Below are 20,444 nucleotides of genomic sequence, written 5' to 3' on the forward strand. Positions count from 1 at the left end.
GAGGTGGTAGTTATTATTGTTGTAGGTCTGTTATTATTACTGTTGTAGTTTGTGTTGCTTCTTGTTTGGTGACTTTCTGGGACGGATTCTGCAAAATTTCTGTTTTTCATCATGTGCAGCGACTGGATGTTCTGCTCTTAGTACCGTGTTCAGCTCAGGTTCGAACAGAGGGTTCCTTAAATGCCCTGAAACCAGTAAGGCTCTCGAGGCTCTGCCTATGAGGCAGGTTACGTCTTGGACACGCTAGCAGGTAGTTCACAATTCTTAGATTTAATTTGCTGCTCATGCAGAGACTCAAGGTCAGCCAGAATGAGATATTAAGGCCTTCTCAGATCCTTCCTGGCCATGCACAGAGTCCTTCCATGTGCTTGGCCTTTTAGATTCCCAGAGATGTGTCAGAGCCGTTGGAAGCTCCCATGGACTTCTCCTTCCCCAGTTTTCTCTTGTAATCCTCTTGTTAGCACCAACTGGTATCCCCACCCTGGTTACCATAGTGTTGCACAATTGTTACCTATTTTTTTTTTTTTCAACAAATACAGACTTTTTTCACACAGACTCCACTTTGAGTCAGGTCAAATAAAGACAAGCCCTGAGAATGGGGTTTTTCGGTGAACTGCCAGACAGGTCAAAGGGTGACAGCTGTCTGGGCACGGGCTTTTGGGGTTCTCCAAACCCATCCTGCCCCCTCCAGTGGTTCCTTGGCGCTTGGTTTTCTCAGCTCTGTGGTAGCGAGGCTGCTGCTTTTTAAGGAGACTGCAGAGTTGGGGAGAAGAGAATGGGACTAGGGTAAGTTAAATGCCACAGAGCTTGCTGTTCTTACTGAGATCCAGCTCTTTTGTTTTTTTTTTTCCACCTTAAACAAATGCTCAGATTATGGCAAGACATTGATTACTTTTCAGAGTTCTGGGAATATGGATTTTGACAACTTTTGTTAGTTTTCTAGATGCTTTTGTGGAAGAGTGGCTTTTTGGAGGTCCTCACTTTGCCATTTCAGAATTTTCTCTGCACAGGTGAGATTTCTAGAACAAGAAGGGACCTTAGTGTACAGTCTTTGAATGTGCGGTTAGGGCACAGAGAGCCCAGAGACTCGCTACGTAGCCACAGGAAATGTCTGACACTGGACCGTTGGTGCTCCTGCTCTGCCTCAGCCCCTCAGCTGCTCTCCCCATTCTATAAGTCCAACAAACATTTACTGAGCATCGACTCTGCCCCAAAACTGTTAGGGATGGAGCCTGGGTGAGCAAGGCACAGCTGCCTCCAAAAATCTCAGTGTAACTGGGAGATTATTTGGATAAAGGAAATGAAAACTTTTGAATAAACTCCTTGGAGAATGGAGGAGGGAGCAACCAACTGGCTGAGAGTCAAGAAAAATGTCACTGAAGAGTTGACATTCAGACTAGTTCTGTCCTGTGTCATGAGATACTTCTTACAGAAAAAAGAAGCATCTTTAAAAACATGACAATGACAAAGGACCTAGTCCGTCTAGGAGATTGAGAGGAGCTCACTTGTTGGGCAAAAACATTAAAAGATGTGACTGATGAAGCAAGCAGGTTTCAGATCACAAAAGTTTATCATACGCCCGGCCAAGGAGCAGGTCCACACATAAGGGCCCTGCACAGTCCACACACAGAGGGCGCCGTTCCCCTAGACTGCCCGTGAAGGCCCAGGGGTTGCAGAGTTTGGGCAGCCCATCAGAGGATTTATAATGATCTTATCGTTAATAGGGAGAATCTATTGCTCTGTGATCCAGCGAGGAAAAGATCAAATTGTCTAGAAGAAAAACTGTATAAATCACAAGTTTTTGCCTGAAAGGACTGTAACAGCATTACAACTACAATTTAATCTATTACATGCCAAGTGTATGTAGTGTGTGTGTGTGTATATACATATATATATATGTATATACAGTACTATATATATGGTATATATATATTATATGTATATACATGTATATATAGAGAGAGACCCACATGCATATTTGGTATTCATAGTAACTACAAACAAATATATATGGTCCTCTCAATTAAATTGCTGATGTATCAGACAGTTGAGGATAACTTACGCTGCATAACCCAAAATCCCCAAATCTTAGTGGCTCACAACAAAATAGGTTTGTCTTATTGCATGTCCATCATGAATCAGTTGGGACTCTGCATTATGTCTTTGTCACCTGGATGTAAGCTGACAGAACTTTATCTGGGACATTGCTGATCTCGTGGCAGAGAAGAAAGAAACATGTTGAGCTTGTGGAACTTCTGCTATTTTATTGAGCAAGTGACATGGCCATTCTTGGATGCATCAAGACGGTTATCCATAACTGTTCCATGGAGCCGAGTACCACAAGGAGAGACAACCCAGAGAGGGATAATGGCTCTTTTGATCGGTTTCATAATTTACCAAAGTAGGTATTATTTAATTCTATTTTTCAGATTAGGATACGAGTTGAAGAAAGTAAAGTACCCTATTTAATTCACAGGCAGAAGTTAATAAATGGTAAAACCTTGAACTGAATTTAGGTATGGCCTGCAGTCCACCCCCTTGAATCTTTAATGTTGTTTTAGGTACCTCAGAGCCCTGTGATCTCTTTGGACCTTTGATGTACTTGGGCTAAGAGAGACCTCTGTTCTGACCCTGACTGTTGCAACAGGCATCATCAATGATTCCGTGCCAGCCCCTGAAAGTGGCCCTTTCCATTTGACCCTTTATTCTTGCTTAATTTCTTATCTGCTTTAAAAGCAGGGGGAAAAGTTCTTAACTTTTCAGAGCAGAACACACAGCAGTTGGTGAATGCACAAAAACACAGTGTGACCCAAATAGTATAAAATACCCATCCAGGGACATCAGCCTATTCTTAAGAAATAAGCATGGGGAAAGGAATAGGTGGCCCCATTTCAGAAAGCCACCTGGGAAATGGAACAGACACAGTGAGGTAAGAACAAGCCTGCACTCCTCCTACCTTGTTCCTGAAGGACTGTAACAGAAGTTGGCATGAGGACTGAGAAACAGGTCATTGGAATCAGGTGAAAAGGACAGAGGGGTAGTGGCAGAGATCTGATTTGGAGTGATAGGTCTAATCTAGCACCCGCCCATAATGATTCTACCTTATTTTATTAATTCACTATTTTTTGAGTCCTATCATGTTCCAGGCACTGTTCCTGAAAAAGACAGATACTGTTCCTGCCCTCAAGGAATATATTAGTTAGCTACTGCTGTGTAACAGTGCATCTGAAAACACAGTGGCTTAAAACAATAACCATTTAACTCCTAAAGCTCTGGGTGGCAGTTTAGGCTGGGTTCGGCTGGGCAATTCTTGTCTCAGCTGGGATCACTCATGCATCTGCATTCAGCTGCTGGATATGCTTGGGTCCAGCTCATCTCAGATGGTCTCAGCAGAGCTCTGGGGGTCAGCCAGCTGTTAGCTAGGGATGCAACAGCAATGACTAGAGTGTGTTTCTCATCCTCCATCGGGTTACACAGGCTTGTTTACATGGTGGTAGCAGAGTTCCAGAGGAGCAGGCAGAAGCACACAAGGTCTCCAACTTGGGGAAAAAGACCTCCCATATGGTTTAGTCCAGTTTGGCAGGGGTTTTTGTGTTTGTTTGTATTGGGGTTTGACGTCAAATTCCATGGACCATCAGCGTTACTGATGGTCCATTACTTGACCTTCAATTTTCTTCCCATTGTCTCCCCTCAGCAACTACATGCAGAAGGACTGAGCAAGATTCTGGCATTTCTGGTTCCCTACTATAAAATACTGTACCAGGGCTCTGGTGAGTTTAGGCTGGTAATATTTAACCATTCAAAAGCTGACCATCTGTTTGCCAGAAAAGGAAACAGTTAAATCCTTGAGGAAAGATGCCTGATAGAGGAATTGAGGCAAACAGATACTCTTACGGATGGAAGGTAAATTCCACATTGTTTCCCAAACATGTTCCCCGCATTTAATTGGTAGTGGTCACACTCTACTTGGTCCTGATTCCACAGCCAGTGTAGTATTCCCTTAAGTAAACTACAGAAACTGCTTCCTTGTAGAAACCTGCATACAAATAGGGAGTACTAGCTGCCTAGCTGACTTCCCAGAGGGCCATTCTAGGGTGGGAGCAAGGTAAAGCTTGGATAGTGCCACCAAGTGTGACAGCGTTTGAGGGCAGCCTCTGGCTGCCCCAGGGTCCAAATTCTAACTCTTACCAAACATTTGGGACCACTGTGACCTGAGCCACCACCACAGGCTAGAAGCAAATCCATGTCTAAAGAAGCAAGCAGGAAAAAGGCAGATTTCAGCTCTAACTTTTCTGATAAGCTGTATGGTTACCAAACCACTCAAAGTCCATTCCTTTAGAGGAAGAATCATTATCTGCTTTTCATCTCCTGGATGAAAAGGTAAATCATTCACAACATAACAGATCTGCTCAAGGCTCCATCAGAGAAAACAGCAAGGCTGGGATTTGGATTGTGCTTCCTCTTGAGTTCAATTCCTATGGCTGTCCCTTAGAGTCACGTTCCATTTCATCACCTCCCTTCTGAGTAGGTGCCAGTGCCTTCAAGGGCGCACCACTTTTTGCCTTCCTTTCTCCTCTCCCTGCCCGGCGACTTCCGACATCAGGACCGAGGGACTGCACAGAGTCGGTGGCTGACTGGGGAGATGGTGATGCCCGTTCTGTACTTCAAGCTCAGCTTCTCATCGTTGGGGGCCCTGAAGGTAAATTTTTGCACAAGGGACGTGAAGAAAATAAACAGCTCAGACTTGGCCAGCTGTTCTCCAAGGCATACCCGCTTTCCTGAAAGGCAAAAGCATAAGACAAATCATCTTTCCGTCTGGTGTGGGTGCCCACCCGGAACTGATATCTCCTACTTCTTGCAAAACCTAAGCAGAAGAAGGGGCTGATAGGTCCCAGAGCTTTATGTACAGAGGCTCATTTAATCTGACAACCGTCCAGGCCAAAGTGTAAGTCTGGACTCAAAAACTCCCAATGCTTTCAGGGGTCAGGCAGCTGCCCCACAGGGTGAAGGCACAGGGTGTAGGACAAAAGAGGAGGGAGGCCTGGGTTGACCTCAAAAGTGGAACTGTTAGCTGAAAGGCTTTTCAAAAACCAGTCAGCAAACAACATTAGCAGACAGCAAAACAAAAAACTCTGTGTTGATTAATTTATTCATTCCTTAAGACTGTAGAAAAGTATAAGCCAATAAAGTTCAGAGCAGAGTTTCTAAAATGCAAGATGTCTTTCCCTTATGTCATGTTTTCCTCCCTCATGACTGCGGGTCTCATGGCCATGGATGGCCCTCTACATTGGAGTTTTCTCAGGCTCTTTCCTTGAATAGTCCTTAAACATAGCAGTCCTTCTCCAGTGGGGATTTTGCTTCTAACGAGGGGGGCGTGTCCCTTGCCGAATCCCTTGGCCCACAGTTGGCACCATTTCACTCCTTGTTATGTGAGGGAGGAACTGGAGGCAGAGGGAGATCCAGTTCAACTCCTTGCGCCTTCTAGCCATGTGATTTGGGCATCAGGGGGAGCGTGTGTGTGTGTGTGTGTGTGTGTGTGTGTGTTTACAATGGGAACCTTATTTTAGGGGCACCTGGGTGGTTCAGTCAGCTAAGTGTCAGACTCCTGATTTCAGCTCAGATCATAATCTCAGGGTCATGAGATCAAACCCAGTGTTGGGCTTAAGATTCTCTCTCTCTCCCTCTGTCCTCTACTCCTTAAACAAAATAAAACAAAAAAAAAAAACAAAACAAAACAAATAAACCCACACACTAAAAATGGGAACCTTATTTTATGTGTTGGGTGGGCTATACACTGAATCCAAATAGATCAAAGAATTTAATAACTTACATTGAAAAACAAACTAGCTTAACACATCACCTAGATAATAATAAACATTCTACTATAAAATAGTTTAGCATTAACTTCCTCTGGTTAATTCTCAAAAAATGGAAGAATACAATTTAAAAGACTACCTTTATTTTTTATATATTTTTTTATATTATGTTAGTCACCATACAGTACATTTGTTTGCAAATAACACCCAGTGGTCCATGGTATATGTACCCTCCTTAATGCCTATCACAAGACTACCTTTCAGTAAAAACATTTTGGATGGTGGGATTACTAAAATAGCTTTCTGCATATTACAGTTCTTTACTGTGATACTTTCCATAGCATGCCTTTTATTCTGAAACACTTTTGAAGTACAGAAAACTTGCAAGAATAATACAAAGAACTTGTTTCTTCTGAGTTATTTATTTGAAAGTGCCTTGTCTATATTACCTATGAAATCTTTAGTATGGATTTCCTAAAAGCGAGGACATTCTCTGACATAACTACAGTATAACCACCAATTCAGGCAAACTGACACATTGCTACCATTTTGCCCCCGAGATCCCCAATCAGATTTTGCTATTTGTCCCAATAATGCCCTTTATTGGAAAAGGGCCAGTTGAGTATCAACTGGTGCATTTGGCTGTCATGCAAGTGACAAGCTGCCATGTCTGACATTTTTTTTTTCTTACTGAGCTTTTCACTTTAATTCCGTGCAGTATTATATTAGTTTCAGATGTACGGCATAGTGATTCAACAGTTCTACACATTGCTCAGTGCTCATCATGGCAAGTCGCTCCTTAATCCCCACCACCTATTTCAGGCAACCACCCACCTCCCTCCCCTCTGGTAACCATGAATTCTCTATAGTTGAGTCTGTTTCTTGGTTTGTGTCTCTTGCCTCTTTTTTTCCATTTCCTCATTTGTTTCTTAAATCCCACATATGAATGAAATCATATGGTATATGTCTTTCTCTGACTAACTTATGTCGCTTAGCATAATACTCTCTAATGCCATCCATATTGTTGCAAATGGTAAGAGTCCATTCTTTTTTATGGCTGAATGCTATTCGTGTGTGTGTGTGTGTGTGTGTGTGTGTGTGTGTGTGTGTATCCACACCAGGTCTATATGACTGGCTTTTTTGAAGACAACAAACAGATTACTTGATAAATGCCTCTCATGTTTCCTCATGATTAGATTCAGGTCGTGAGGTCATGCATTTCTGATAGGAGTAACACCAAAGTGAGGCTGTGTTTTCATTTCCTTCTATTGGGTGGTACACAGTTTTGATTTGTCCCGTTATTGGTGGTGTTAACTTTGGTCACTCAATTAAGGTGGTGTCTACCAAATTTTCCCCTGTAAAATGATTATTTTTCTCTTTGTAACTAGTAAATACTTTAAGACTATGTTAATGAGCCATTCCTCACTGACCTTTCATCCACTAGTTTCCATTGCTGTCTCTTGGCTAAATTATTTATTACTCTGATGGTTGCCAAGTCATGAGCTTTAAAATTCCATCATTCCTTCCACATCTATTAGCTAGAATTCTTCTAAAGGAAATTCTTTCACTCATACCCACTTTTCTACCCATTTATTTATATCAGTATGAGTTCAGAGATTCCTATTTTTATTCAAAGGGTTATAATTTGTTATCACTATTTGTTTTGATGCTCAAGGTGTTCCAGATTTGGCTATTAGCTGCCCATTCAAGCTGGTATTTCCTTAACTTTTGGGCACAACAGTGTGTTTCAGGCTCATCTTACCCTTTCCCAACCCTAGAATCAGCCATCTTTCTAGAAGTCCAAATTCCTTTTAGTGGATAATGATATCTAGAAACCAAGATCTGGGCATTTGGCATGCTTGCTGATATCAGGGTTGTGCTGCTGTCAGTGCACATCAGAGGCTAGAGCTGGGGAATCTGTATGTATGTACTTGAGTATATATTTAAATATATGTATATGTATCCATGTTTACATCTATATTTCTATATCTGCCAACCTACCTATCAGAAATCTGAGTTCATATCGATAACCTCTGGTTCCAACTCAACACCAGAGTTCATTCTATCTTCTCTTTTTTCCCTATTTGTAACTTCCTCCCATTATTATCAGTAGGTCTACTTTTTGGATCTGTATCCCTTGTATACGACCCATCACCACCACAGCCACGCTGCGCAGACCCCCCCTCATCTCACTTGTGCTTTGACCCCCACTCTAGGCTTCTACTCTCCTCTTCCTTGCAACAGCCTCCTGCAGTTTCACTTCTGCCATCTCTTTTGTGTGTGTGTGCTTATGATAACTTACTTTCTCCCTAAGTAATACATATTCATCACAGACTTCTTTTTTAAATGCACGAAAAAGAAAGGTATAAAGAAGATGATAAAAGATGTAAAAGATGGTTGTAATCCCATAATCCTTACAAGAGCCCTTGTTAACATTCTGACATATTTCCTCACGGTCCTTATGGGGATCCCCCTGGAAACTATAACTGGTATAATTCTCTGTGCTGCATGTGCTACTTTGTATTTTCCCATGTAATCAAATACTCTTAAACTCATTAATGTATGCATGCCTTCATTTTGTCCTTTGCCTAGAAGGGGCTGTTGAGGAAATAAAATTAGGTAACACCTGCGGAAGTGTTTAGTAAATGTGAACGTGCAGCACAATTATGCTGCTACTACATTATTTGGGGCCTGTGTTTCCTACCAACATGTGTCTCATTCATCTCTGTTCCCTCTGTCTTTCTCTCTACCCATCACACGTAGCATGATGAGCAAATTTGTTAAAATGGTACCTAGTCAGCTGTCCTGTGAGTACTAAGATTCTCCTAGAAGAATCCATTCATGATGACAAAACCAGACCCAGATAGTCAGAAACCAGTAGTAACCAGCTGTGGGTAGTGAGCAAAGTTCTTCCTAACCTCATCCTCTGTGACCAAACGATCTTATTTGAAAAATAAGGAACCAAATTCTTGCCTTTCCTGAAGCTGCCTGCTGCCATGTCAGATCAACCTGGAAGGACTTCAGTGAAGAAAAGAAAATAGGAATTTGCCAAAATAGCTTCACAATATTCCCTGGTTATGTACAAGTAGTAATTTCACACATGATCTTCTTTCCCAAGAAAAAAGAAGGGGCCGTCCATATCTCTCTTAGGGACGCTGTCTCCAGAAAGTGCTAGACCAAGAAGCAGGAAAAGCAACTGTGTGCCAAAGATGGGAGTGGGGTGGGAAAGAAAAAAACAGTGTGCTGGCATTTTCTTAACTCATTGGATTTTTTAGATTTCTGTTTCTTCTGTTCAGCTAACTCTCATTCTGTCATCCCTCCTGTGGGAATCCCCAAATTGTTTGCCTTCTTTGAATTTCATTCTCCTCCATCACGGGGATAAAACTGACTGCAAACCAGCTCTAATTCCCCTCTTCTCCATGTACTCATATGTGACTTCATACCCTTTCCCACCAAAAATTATAGTATTTTCCACTCCCTTAGGTGGGACTGAGTTTATGACTTGCACTGGCCAACAGAATGCCGTGGAAGCGACAGAATGTCGGTCCCCAGCCTGAGCCTTAAGAGACATTTTATGCTTCCATTCTTTCTCTCGGGATCTTAACACCAACATGTAAACAAACCAGGCTAGCTGCTACAGAATGAGAGGTAATGTGGAAAGCTTTGTTGTTCCAGCTGAGGTCATCCTAGATCAGCTGTTCAGCCAGCTGACCTCCCAAACACACAAACAAACTCAGCTAAGACCCAGCAGAGCTACCTAGCTGAACTATAGACTTATAAGCAATACTACAGTTTTAATAACTTATTGTCTTAAGCCACTGAGTTTGTGGACTGTTATGCATGCGTATGCTAACTGATAGCTGTGGGATGAATTCTCAATCAAAGTGGAAGGGCCTTTAAGTGGGAAGATGAGTTAGATTCCAGTTTGTGGTAAAGAGAGCAGTAGACCAGAAGTATAAAACCTTGAGTCTTGGGCCCCTCTTCTGCCAATTTCTGGGGCACAGGATCTTGGATAAGAAACCTCTCCCTTATTCTCATATTAAGAATGGAAATACAGCTCACATTTCCTCATATTAAGAATGGAAATACAGCTCATATTAAGAATGGAAATACAGCTCACTTTCCCGTCTAATTATTAATAACTGGGTTGCTGCAAAGATTAAGTGAGATCATGTGCTTGCAAATGAAGTCTGTAATTAAGAGGGTATGATAAAATTCTCAATAGCAGAGCACCAGTGAGGCAAGAATAATTATAATCCTTGAAATTTACAGCTGGGACTTGGTACTGAAATACAAACTTTGAAGCTACTGTAGACAGAAGACTGGAAGATATTCTTACATCTCATAGCAGCTTTCCTATTAGGGAGGACTTGTCCAATATGGGCAAAGATGACATAGAATGAGGTGAAGTAAGACAAAGATCTAATCAGAATCCGTCCAGGTATACTCAGGGTGGTATGCCCCTTGGGCTTCAGGGCATACCACTTGGGTTCAAATTCCAGTTCCTCCCCTTGGAAGCCTTAGTGTCATCACCAAAATGACAGTGGACCACAAATTCAATTTCTATTTATTTTTAAGTTAATGATAAGCAGACTATCGTGTATTCCATTAGTGAGGGCTCTGTGTAACGTGTAGCAGGGAGAAGAGGAGGGGGAGGGCTAAGAGAAAGACTCTAGATTCAGACACTCCTATTTGTTTATAACTCACCTATTGAAAAAGGCAGAAAGGTTTCCCTTTTCTTAAACTGTCCATTCTCCAGAAAATGCTCCGGATTGAACATGTCGGGGGTGGCCCATTCTGCGGGGTCCCTGTGCAGTGCAGTCAGATTGGTCAGGATCATGGTCCCCTGGAGAAGGCAGCAAAGACTCAGGCAAGGCTTGACCCACACAACACACCTACTCAGAAGAGTAGCAGTCCCCTGACTCCCACACCAGGGGCTGATCACACCCCACCCCACAGACTCCCTCCTCCTCCCCAACTCACTGTCTTTCGAGCCCAGTCCCTCTCCCACCTACCCTGGCCCCTGCTCTTTGTGATGGGACAGCTTAAAGTGATGGGTTTGCAGGGCATTTGACCAGGGAAGTGTAGATTCTATTGTCTGAAGAAGGGATCTTCCTACAGGGACTGCTCCACACTCTAAAAGCAGAGTGAGCTTTGAACAGGATTTAGTGATGCCCCACCCATCCACATACCCACATCTTGAATACCTTTCAGTAGCTTCCCCCCCCCCTTCCCTCACACCCCCATCTGCTGACCGCCCCCCCCCCCCCCCTCCCCCAGTTCGGACGGCTCTCCTTCATCTGCGCTCACACTACAGAGGCCTCCTTTCAGTTTCTCAAAAATGCTATGTTCCTACTCACTTCCAGGGCCTTTTACAAGCTCTTCACCTTGCCTGGAATGCCTTTTTTCTCTATCACTGATCTAACTCTCAATCATCCTTTAATCCTCAACTCAAACACTTCCCTTTGGAAGCCCTTTACTCCTAGTAAATATCTTTATGGAAACCAGCGCGTTCTCCCAGCTGAGCATTTATCATGGTTTATAAGTACATACTTGCATGATTACTTTATTCAGAGTTGTTTTCCTAGATGGGGGCATTTTAGATGCTTAATGGACATTTATTAAATTACTTAAGAAATAATGGCTATTTTGAGCATTTTCTAAACACTACATGAATGATCTTATTTTATCTCCACCTCTGGAGTAGTTTTAAAGTTGTACGGATAAGTCAGTCAAAGCTCGGAGACATGAAGTGACATGCCCAGAGTCATACAGTGGAAGGAGGTAGAGCCATGATTTGTTCAAGGTCTAGTTTATGTCAAAGCCATGGCTCCATGCTTCTATAAGATACAGTCAGTGAGGGGCGCCTGGATGGCTCAGGTCATGATCTCATCGTCCTGGGATTGAGCCCCACATCAGGCTCTCTGCTCGGCAGGGGGCCTGCTTCCTCTTCTCAGCCTCCTCTCTGCCTGTGTCTCTGCCTACTTCTAATCTCTGTCTGTCAAATAAATAAAATCTTAAAAAAAAAAAAAAGATACAGTAAGTGAGATTTCTCAGTTCCCATGGTCTTTATTAAAGCTGATATTAAAAATCAGGGGTAGAACGACTCTGTTGAGCTAAACGAATTGCTAGAAAAATGCAAACAGTACCTGTGAAATAACTTAGACCTCAGCCTTCACCCAAAAGATGGCAATCAGTAAGAAAACAGTGAATGGAAACAGCTGTAGGAATAGGCATAGGAATGGGTAAGCGCCTCCGGTTCTGTCCCCAGATAAGGCACACGCAAAGGGACCTAGACAAATTGGAATGGATCCACAGAAGCAGGCCAAGACCTTGAGAAAGAAAAGGAACTGTATGTGCAGTGTGCAGAGAGGACACCAGAGGGCCGAGCTGTCGTGGAGATCTTAAGACTGGTGGGCAGCTTGAGAACAAAGTTTCCTTTGTGAGGAAATTGAATCAGTAATCAAAAATCTCCCCACAAACAAGAGTCAAGGACTGGATGGTTTCCCAGGGGAATTCTACCAAACATTTAAAGGAGAATTAATACCTATTCTTCTGAAACTGTCTCAAAAGAAAAGAAATAGGAGGAAAACTTCCAAACTCATTCTGTGAGGCCAGCATTACCTTGATCCCCAAACCAGACAAAGATAATAATAAAAAAGAACTATAGACCAATATCACCGATGAGCATGGATGCAAAAATTCTCACTAAGTTGCTAGTAATAGGATCCAACAGTACATTAAAAGGATTATTCACCATGACCAATTGGGATTTATTCCTGGGCTGCAAGGTTGGTTCAACATCAGCAAATCAATCAGTGTGATACAGTACATTAATAAGAGAAAGAATGAGAACCAAATGATCCTCTCAATAGATGCAGGGAAAAAAAATTGACAAAGTACAGCATCCTGTCTTGATAAAAACTCTCAGCCATGTAGGGATAGAGGGAACATAATATCATAAAAGCCACATACGAAAAACCCACAGCAAATATCAACCTCAAGAGGGAGAAACTGAGAGCTTTTCCTCCAAGATCAGGAACATGGCAGGGATGTCCACTCTTACTACTATTGTTTAAAATGTACTGGAAGTCCCACCATCAGCACCAGACAACAAAAAGAAAGAAAATGCATCCAAATCAGCAAAGAAGTCAAACTTTCACTCTTCGCCTATGGCTTGATGACTCTATGTAGAAAACCCAAACAACTCAACCCCAAAATTGCTAGAACTGATCATCGGGATTCAGCAAAGTCACAGGATATAAAATCAAAGCATAGAAGTCAGTTGCGCTTCTATACACTAACAGTGAGACAGAAGAAAGAGAAATTAAGGATCCCATTTGCAATTGCACCAAAAACCATAACTTCCCTAGGAACAAGTCTAACCAAAGTGGTAAAAAATCTGTACTCTGAGAACTATAGAACACTTATGAAAGAAACCGTGGAGGACATAAAGAAATGGAAAAACATTCATGCTCATGGATTAGAACAAATACTGTTAAAATGTCTATGCTACCCAAGGCAATCTACAGATTCAGTGCAATACCTATCAAAATGCCATCAGCGTTTTTCACTGAGCTGGAACAAACAATCCTAAAATTTGCATGGAACCAGAAAAGACCCCAAATAGCCAGAGGAATATTAAAAAAGAAAACCAAAGCTTAGGGCATCACAATGCCAGCCTTGAAGGTCTATTACAAAGCTGTCATCATCAAGACAGCATGGTACTGGCACGAAAACAGACGCATAGATCAATGGAACAGAATAAAGAACCCAGAAATGGTCCTTCAATGACTCTGTGGTCAACTAATCTTCAACAAGGCAGGAAAGAATATCCAATGGAAAAAGTACAGTCTCTTCAACAAATGTGCTGGGAAAATTAGACAGCCACATGTAGAGGAATGAAACTGGACCATTTTCTTACATCATACAGAAAGATAAACTCAAAATGGTTGAAAGACCTCAATGTGAGACAGGAACCCATCAAAATCCCAGAGGAGAACATAGGCAGTTACCTCTCTGACCTTGGCGGCAGCAGCTTCTTGCTAGACGCGTCTCCAAAGGCAAGAGAAACAAAAGCAAAAATGCTTTATGGGGACTTTACCAAGATCAAAAGCTTTGCCCAGCAAAGAAGACCGTCAACAAAACTGAAAGGCAACCTGCCGAATGGGAGAAGATATTTGCAAATGTCTTATCAGATAAAGGGCTAGTATCTAAAATCTACAAAGAATTTATCAAACTCAACAGCCAAAGAACAAATAATCCAATCAAGAGATGCACAGAAGACCTGAACAGACCTTTCTCCAAAGAAGACATACAAATGGCCAATAGACACATGAAAAAATGTTCAACATCACTGGGCATCAGGGAAATACAGATCAAAACCACAATGAGATACAACCTCACACCAGTCAGAGTGGCTAAAATGAATAACTCAGGAAACCAGATGTTGGTGAGGATACAGAGAAAGGGGAACCCTCCTACACTGTTGGTGGGAATGCAAGCTGGTGCAGCCACTCTGGAAAACTATGAAAATTCCTCAAAAAGCTGAAAATAGAGCTACCCTACAGCCCAGCAATTGTTCTACCTGGTGTTTATCCAAAGGATACAAACCTAGTGATTTGAAAGGGCACATGCACCCCAATGTTTATAGCAACAATGTTCGCAATAGCCAAAATATGGAAAGAGCCCAGATGTCAATAGATGAGTGGATAAAGGTGTGGTATATATAAACAATGGAATATTAGCTATCAAAAAGAATGGCATTTTGCCATTTGCAGCAACATGGATGGAACTAGATGGTGTAAATGGTCTCAAATGTCCTTTCATTCTTCAATATTCTATAACCCCATGATTATGAGGCAAAATTTTCCAAGCCTGGCAGGTCCCTAGTGCTGTGAGAAACTCCACCCTGGCAAAGCAAAGGGCCACACGACAAAGTCTGACGGAGAATTGCTGCTTGCTGATCCGCACAAAGATCCATAATGCACATCACATGGTTAAAAAACAAAAAAACTGAGACATCCCACAGCAAAGAAAAGCCAGTCTTTGCCTAATCATAGGAATCCCCCTTCCCCTCAGGTATTGAGCATACAGCTTAATACCTGTTAATGTCTAGTTGAATTAACGTTCCAAAGACCACACATAGGGAAAAAAAGCCAGTATTATCTCCGGTGTAACACAGCACTCTTCTCATGTAAGCGATTCCCTAGGACAAGGGTATTGGTCACAGTTTCTACCATTTAAAAAGATGGGCTTGAGGATCTGAGGCCGGGAGTCCCTGGTTACCTTGGGCAGGTAGTATCCAGCAAGTGTGGTATCATCTGTCACTTCCCTGGGCACGTTCAGGGGGATGATGTTTGCCATTCTCTGTACCTCGTGGATGACAGCGTTGGTGTAGGGCATGGCCTCTCGAGTGGCTAAGCTCGGCAGCTGTGACTGACCAATCACCCTGTCGATCTCAGCTTGGACTTTTTCTGGAAAAGAAAGATTTTTATTCTATTATTCCACAACCTTCCTTAAGCCTGATTAAGCTGAAGAACGGAACAATCAGGATTAAAATGACTAAAAGAAATGTAGTCTATAGCTGGGAAAAAAAAAAAAAAAAAAAAAAATCTACAAAAGTAAAAGAAGAAATAAAGAAAGAAAAAAGGCTAAAACTATAGCAGGCATTATAGACTCTGGTTTTTCAGGAGATATTTCAGAGTGAAAAGTGGGCCTGGATTTAGATATATCTGGTTGCAAAGTCTTGCTCTGCAGCATTACTGCTGCAAGTTACTGAAACTCTTTGAGCCTCTGTTTTCTCTTCTTAGTGAGGATGATCTACATTCCTCTTAAGGAGATCTTGAGATTTACATGAACTAGTTTAGGTGAGCACCCAGCAAGTCAAAGAAAATGCTAACTGTGCCCCAATATACCTTTTTTCCCTCTTTTTTTCTTTTTCTACAATAGTAGAGATTTTAGCAGGACTCCTGGTTGCCCAGCTATAGACTACATTTCCCAGATTCCCTTGTGACTAAGTGTGACCACATGACTATGTTCTGGTCAACAGACTCTATGTAAAAGGGATGTTTAATACTTAAAACATATCCTTAAAGGAAGGGTATGCATTTCCTTCTTCCCTTCTTCCCTACTTCTTCGAGGAAAGGCAGCCCTTGAGGTGAGCCATCTTTGAGAGTGCAAACAAGGGCATCATTCTAGATACAACAGAGCAACATGCTGAGAGGACCTTAGAGCCCAGAGGGCTCTGCAGAGTCCAGCTCAGGCTTTTTTACTTTAGAGAGAAATAAAGTGAATTTCTTTCTCACTGGCCATTTAAAACATTTTTAAACTTGTGGTAAAACATATGTGACATAAAATTTACCATATTAACCATATTTGAGCATACAGCTTAAAGATTTTATATATATATATATATATATATACTCATATGTGTGTGTGTATATATATATATAAACACACAATGTTGGTTGCACAATGTGATTTTATATATATATAAAATGTATATTTTATAATATACATATATTATAATATACAATATATTTTAAAATATACATTTTATATATATACTATATATAAAATATACATATAATATATATTATATATGAAATATTATATATGTGTGTGTGTGTATATATATATATATATATATATATATATATAATCACATTGTGCAACCAATCTCCAGAATTTTTATCTGGAGAAACTGAAACTGTACATCCATTAAACAATAACTTCTCATTTTCTCCTATCCTGAAGCCCTTGGAAACCACCATTCTACTTTCTGTTTCTATGTATTTGGCCACTCTAGAAACCTCATGTAAATGGAACTATCAGTATATGTCTTTTTGTGACTGTATTCTTTAACTTAGCATAATGTCCTGAAGGTTCATCCCTGTTAGAGCATGTGTCAGAATTTCCTTCCTGTTTAAGACTGAATAGTTTTGTTTATCCAGTCTTCCATTGATGGACACTTGGGTTGCTTCTGTCTTTTAGTTGTGGTGAATAAAGTTGCTATGAAGATGGGTATAAACATCCATCATTTTAAGCTATTGTTATTTTAGAGACCTTATTACAGAAGCCAAATCTATAACCTAATGAGGTAGCTTTTCAGCTTTTTAGAAAATATAATTCATAGTTCTAAAAGCATTTTACATCATGACTAAAGGCACATAAACACAAATATACACACATGTGAAACATACTTCTATGTAGAATTATGGAAAGAAATAGTTTCATGAACAAATTTATCCTTACTACATGGGAAAATCTTTTCTGATCTTTTCTATTCTATTTTTATTTTAGGAAAAAATGTTGGTCTTGGTCTACTAAATTGATTTTATGTCCCATTAACAAACTGTTACCCACAGTTTGAAAAACTGTATCCTAATATCCAGTCTCTCCTATGCTCAAACTGTTCTGGGTCCTAGAGGAAAAAAAAAAAAAAAAAAAAGAAGAAGAAGAAGATTGCAACCATCACTGCTTTGAATGGACAATAGTCTTTGGGGAAGATACATGAATAATGTGCAATCAGCACAGCAGTGGAGGCATATTATGGCATCTCTAGAGGAAGAAAATAATCCTAATAATCCTAAAGTCATCTTTAAAGGAAGTAGTTTCCTACAAGCATGAGGGAACATCTTAGAGGAGGTTGTATTTGAGCAGATTTCTTCAAGCGCCATCTGGAGATTTGCCATATAGAGAAACTGTGGAACTACATAAGTGGTAAAGGGAAGAGCAGTTCTGATGGCAGAGGCATAAATAAGGACAGTGCAAAACAAAACAAAACAAAAAAAACCCAAACCCCAAAACCAAAACAAAACAAAAACTAAAAAACAACCATGTAATTTAGTGAGACCACCATGCAGGGTGGGTGGAGCTGAGGCTGGACAGACAGAAGGAGGCACATCAGAGGGTGTGATATGCCAGACTAAGGAGTTTGAACATTATCCACAGGGAAACAGAATACATTACTTACAAGGACGGAAGGCTGTAACCAGATTTCAGATTTCATGTAAGAATGTCAGTCTTTTCCTGGGACTCACCACAATGTCAATTGACTCCATTGACTCCCCTCTAGACTCTGGGTTTTCTTGAGGGCAGGGACTTTGTTATATTGCTGTGATGTGAACCCATCCGAATCCAACAGAAAAACTGAAGAAGGTACCCGTTTTCAAGTATCACCTCATGATTGTCCTAGCTTTTCATTCTACCATGCTATCTTCTAGCCCCAGCTAGGGGGAAGTATGCTCCAAGAGGTACCATTCTGTCCGGGCCCAGGGACACTCCCTGACATGCTCACCTTGGATTTCTGGGTTGAGGGCCAAGTAAAGCAGACCCCAGCGCAGTGTGGTTGAAGTTGTCTCGGTTCCAGCGAAGAAGAGGTCCAGGGTGCTATAGATGAGATTTTCTTCATGGAAACTTGATGTAGCATTGTCCCTGTTCTAGAAAGCACAATGTTTATTGGTTTATTCAGTTGTTTCTTGATTGCTACAATACACAGGGGCTTCACCCTAGGGTGAGAACATGAAAGAAAAGATCCCTCTTGGCCAGCTCAAGAGGTAGAGGCTTATTATGCAATATCACTAGCATCCTCCTGCCCCAAATGCTGGAAGCTTTTGTTGGCTTTGGTGGATGAAAATCAAGATAACTTTTTCGTTTATGCCTATAATTTGGGAGAATCTATTAGTACAGTGGAAAGAGAAACAGCTTAATAGAAAGACAGACCTGGATTCCAATATTAGCTATATCGTTGTGAACTATCTGCATGACCGAGGGCAAGTCAATCTCTATGCACCTCAGTTTCCTGTTTCAAAAAAGAGTAATGAAATACATGTGCCCTTTAAGATGGCATTATGAATTACATGAGATATAAAGAGCACGTAACAAATACTCAACACATGCTTGTACTGATACCAGGAAGAATAAACTGAGCTCCTCTTATGTAAAACAATTCTCATATTTCCCTATTAATCTCTTCCTTTCTAGGTGAAACCAAGAAAGCTTGATTCCATCAACCTCACAGCCCTCCATCATCTTTGTTACCTTTCCCTGGAAGCTTCAATCTGTCAACCGACCTCTCAATGTGTGGCCCCATACCTGAACAACATATAGAAAGGAAAGTCTCCTCCTCTGGGGAGAGATCAGTGCTTCTACTAATGTTATCCAATATGGTGAAATAAAAGAGGAGGTGGATAGAAATCCACCAATCTATCAACGCCAAGAGGAGGCTCAACTAAGCTAATGAGTGAAAGATTATGACACTGATGCCTGGATGTTCATTGACCACAGGGTTTACTGTGCTGAAGGCAGTCCCCCCAATGTGGCTTTTCCCTGCGTCTTTCCTATAATATTGGAAAGTGAGTGGTAGGAAGATCAGGGAGGAAGGCAAAAGTCCCACCCGGGCCCTGAGCTTGAACTCTGGCATCCAGCTTAGCTCTTCTTGTGTTCTGCGCTGGGGGCTAAGGGAAGGGACAGTCAACTGGGCACAGGTCCAGCTAAAAATGAAAGAGTCCTTTGAAGATTATTTGTTAGTTTTCCTTTTATATATAGCTCCTTCAGATATGGGCAAAGCATGGAGAACAGAAGATGAACAGGTAGTATTTGGGCATCCTCAAGGCCTCAACCCAAATATTGTTCAACCCCTATCTTTATTTCTACTTACCTTGTCAATCCTAAGTAAATGCTGCTCTTATACTCTATGAAAGGCTGCCTCTATATTGACTGCCCCATGGTAAATTAAGTAATGACCCACAGAGGTATCCATATCCTAATCTCTGAAACCTGTGGATGTTACCTTATATGGCAAAAGGGACTTTGTGGTTACGATTAATATATATTTTTTAAGATTTTATTTATTCATTTGACAGAGAAAGATCACAAGTAGGCAGAGAGGGAGAAGCAGACTTCCTGCTGAGAGGAGAGTCTGATGCGGGGCTCAATCCCACAACCCTGAGATCATGACCTGAGCTGAAGACAAAGACTTAACCCACTGAGCCACCCAGGTGCCCCATAAGTTAAGATTCTTGATGCAGGACAATTATTATGGATAATTCAAAGTAATTACAAGAGTCTTTATAAGAAAGAGGCAAGGGGTTCATAAAGATAAGATGTAAGAATGATAGCAGAGAAGAGGCTACATACTGGCTTTGAAGATAGACAAAGTGGCTGTAAATCAAGGCAGCCTCTAGAAGGAAAAGTCAAGGAGACAGATTCTTTCTTAGAGCCTCCGGAAGGAACCAGCCCTGCCAACACCTTGATTCGAGCCCAGTGAAACTGCTTTCAGATTTTTGACCTCCAGAACTGAAAGAGAATAGATCTGTGTTGTTCGGAAACCCCAGGTTTGTGGTAATTTGTTATAGCAGCAATGGGAGACTAGTATACCCCCATTTGTTCTTTAAGAACAAAGAAACAAGTTTGGTTCCCTCACCTTTTCTATTTCCTTGAGGTAAGCGTCAATAAAATCTCTTGGTTCAGCAGGGTTCCAGTCTCTCCTGTGGGTTTCAGTCATATGAGCAATGAACAATTTCAGTTTCTCCCAGTTGCTAAAGAGTGTTTGATGAGGTCCAGGAAGAAAATTCATAATCCATGGGAAAAGATTGTAGAGCTAATTGAGAAAAACAAAACACT

At 41.3% G+C, this 20,444-nt stretch overlaps 1 protein-coding gene across 1 annotated transcript in view; it reads right to left on the reverse strand.

Moving 5' to 3' along the window:
* Nucleotides 1–2,244: 2,244 nt before the first annotated feature.
* The window catches only part of LOC132000940 (cytochrome P450 2J2), a 35,751-nt gene continuing 17,551 nt past the window's right edge, over nt 2,245–20,444 (reverse strand). Inside the window, exons 5-9 of the mRNA XM_059374924.1 lie at nt 20,245–20,421; nt 18,118–18,259; nt 15,105–15,292; nt 10,524–10,662; nt 2,245–4,778 (exon numbers count right to left, since the gene is read on the reverse strand). Coding sequence (XP_059230907.1) covers nt 4,600–4,778; nt 10,524–10,662; nt 15,105–15,292; nt 18,118–18,259; nt 20,245–20,421 — 825 coding nt within the window. The 3' untranslated portion in view covers nt 2,245–4,599. The remainder of the gene's footprint in view (nt 4,779–10,523; nt 10,663–15,104; nt 15,293–18,117; nt 18,260–20,244; nt 20,422–20,444) is intronic.

Source organism: Mustela nigripes, chromosome 14, assembly GCF_022355385.1.
Source record: "Mustela nigripes isolate SB6536 chromosome 14, MUSNIG.SB6536, whole genome shotgun sequence".
In the NCBI taxonomy this organism is placed as follows: Eukaryota; Metazoa; Chordata; class Mammalia; order Carnivora; family Mustelidae; genus Mustela; species Mustela nigripes.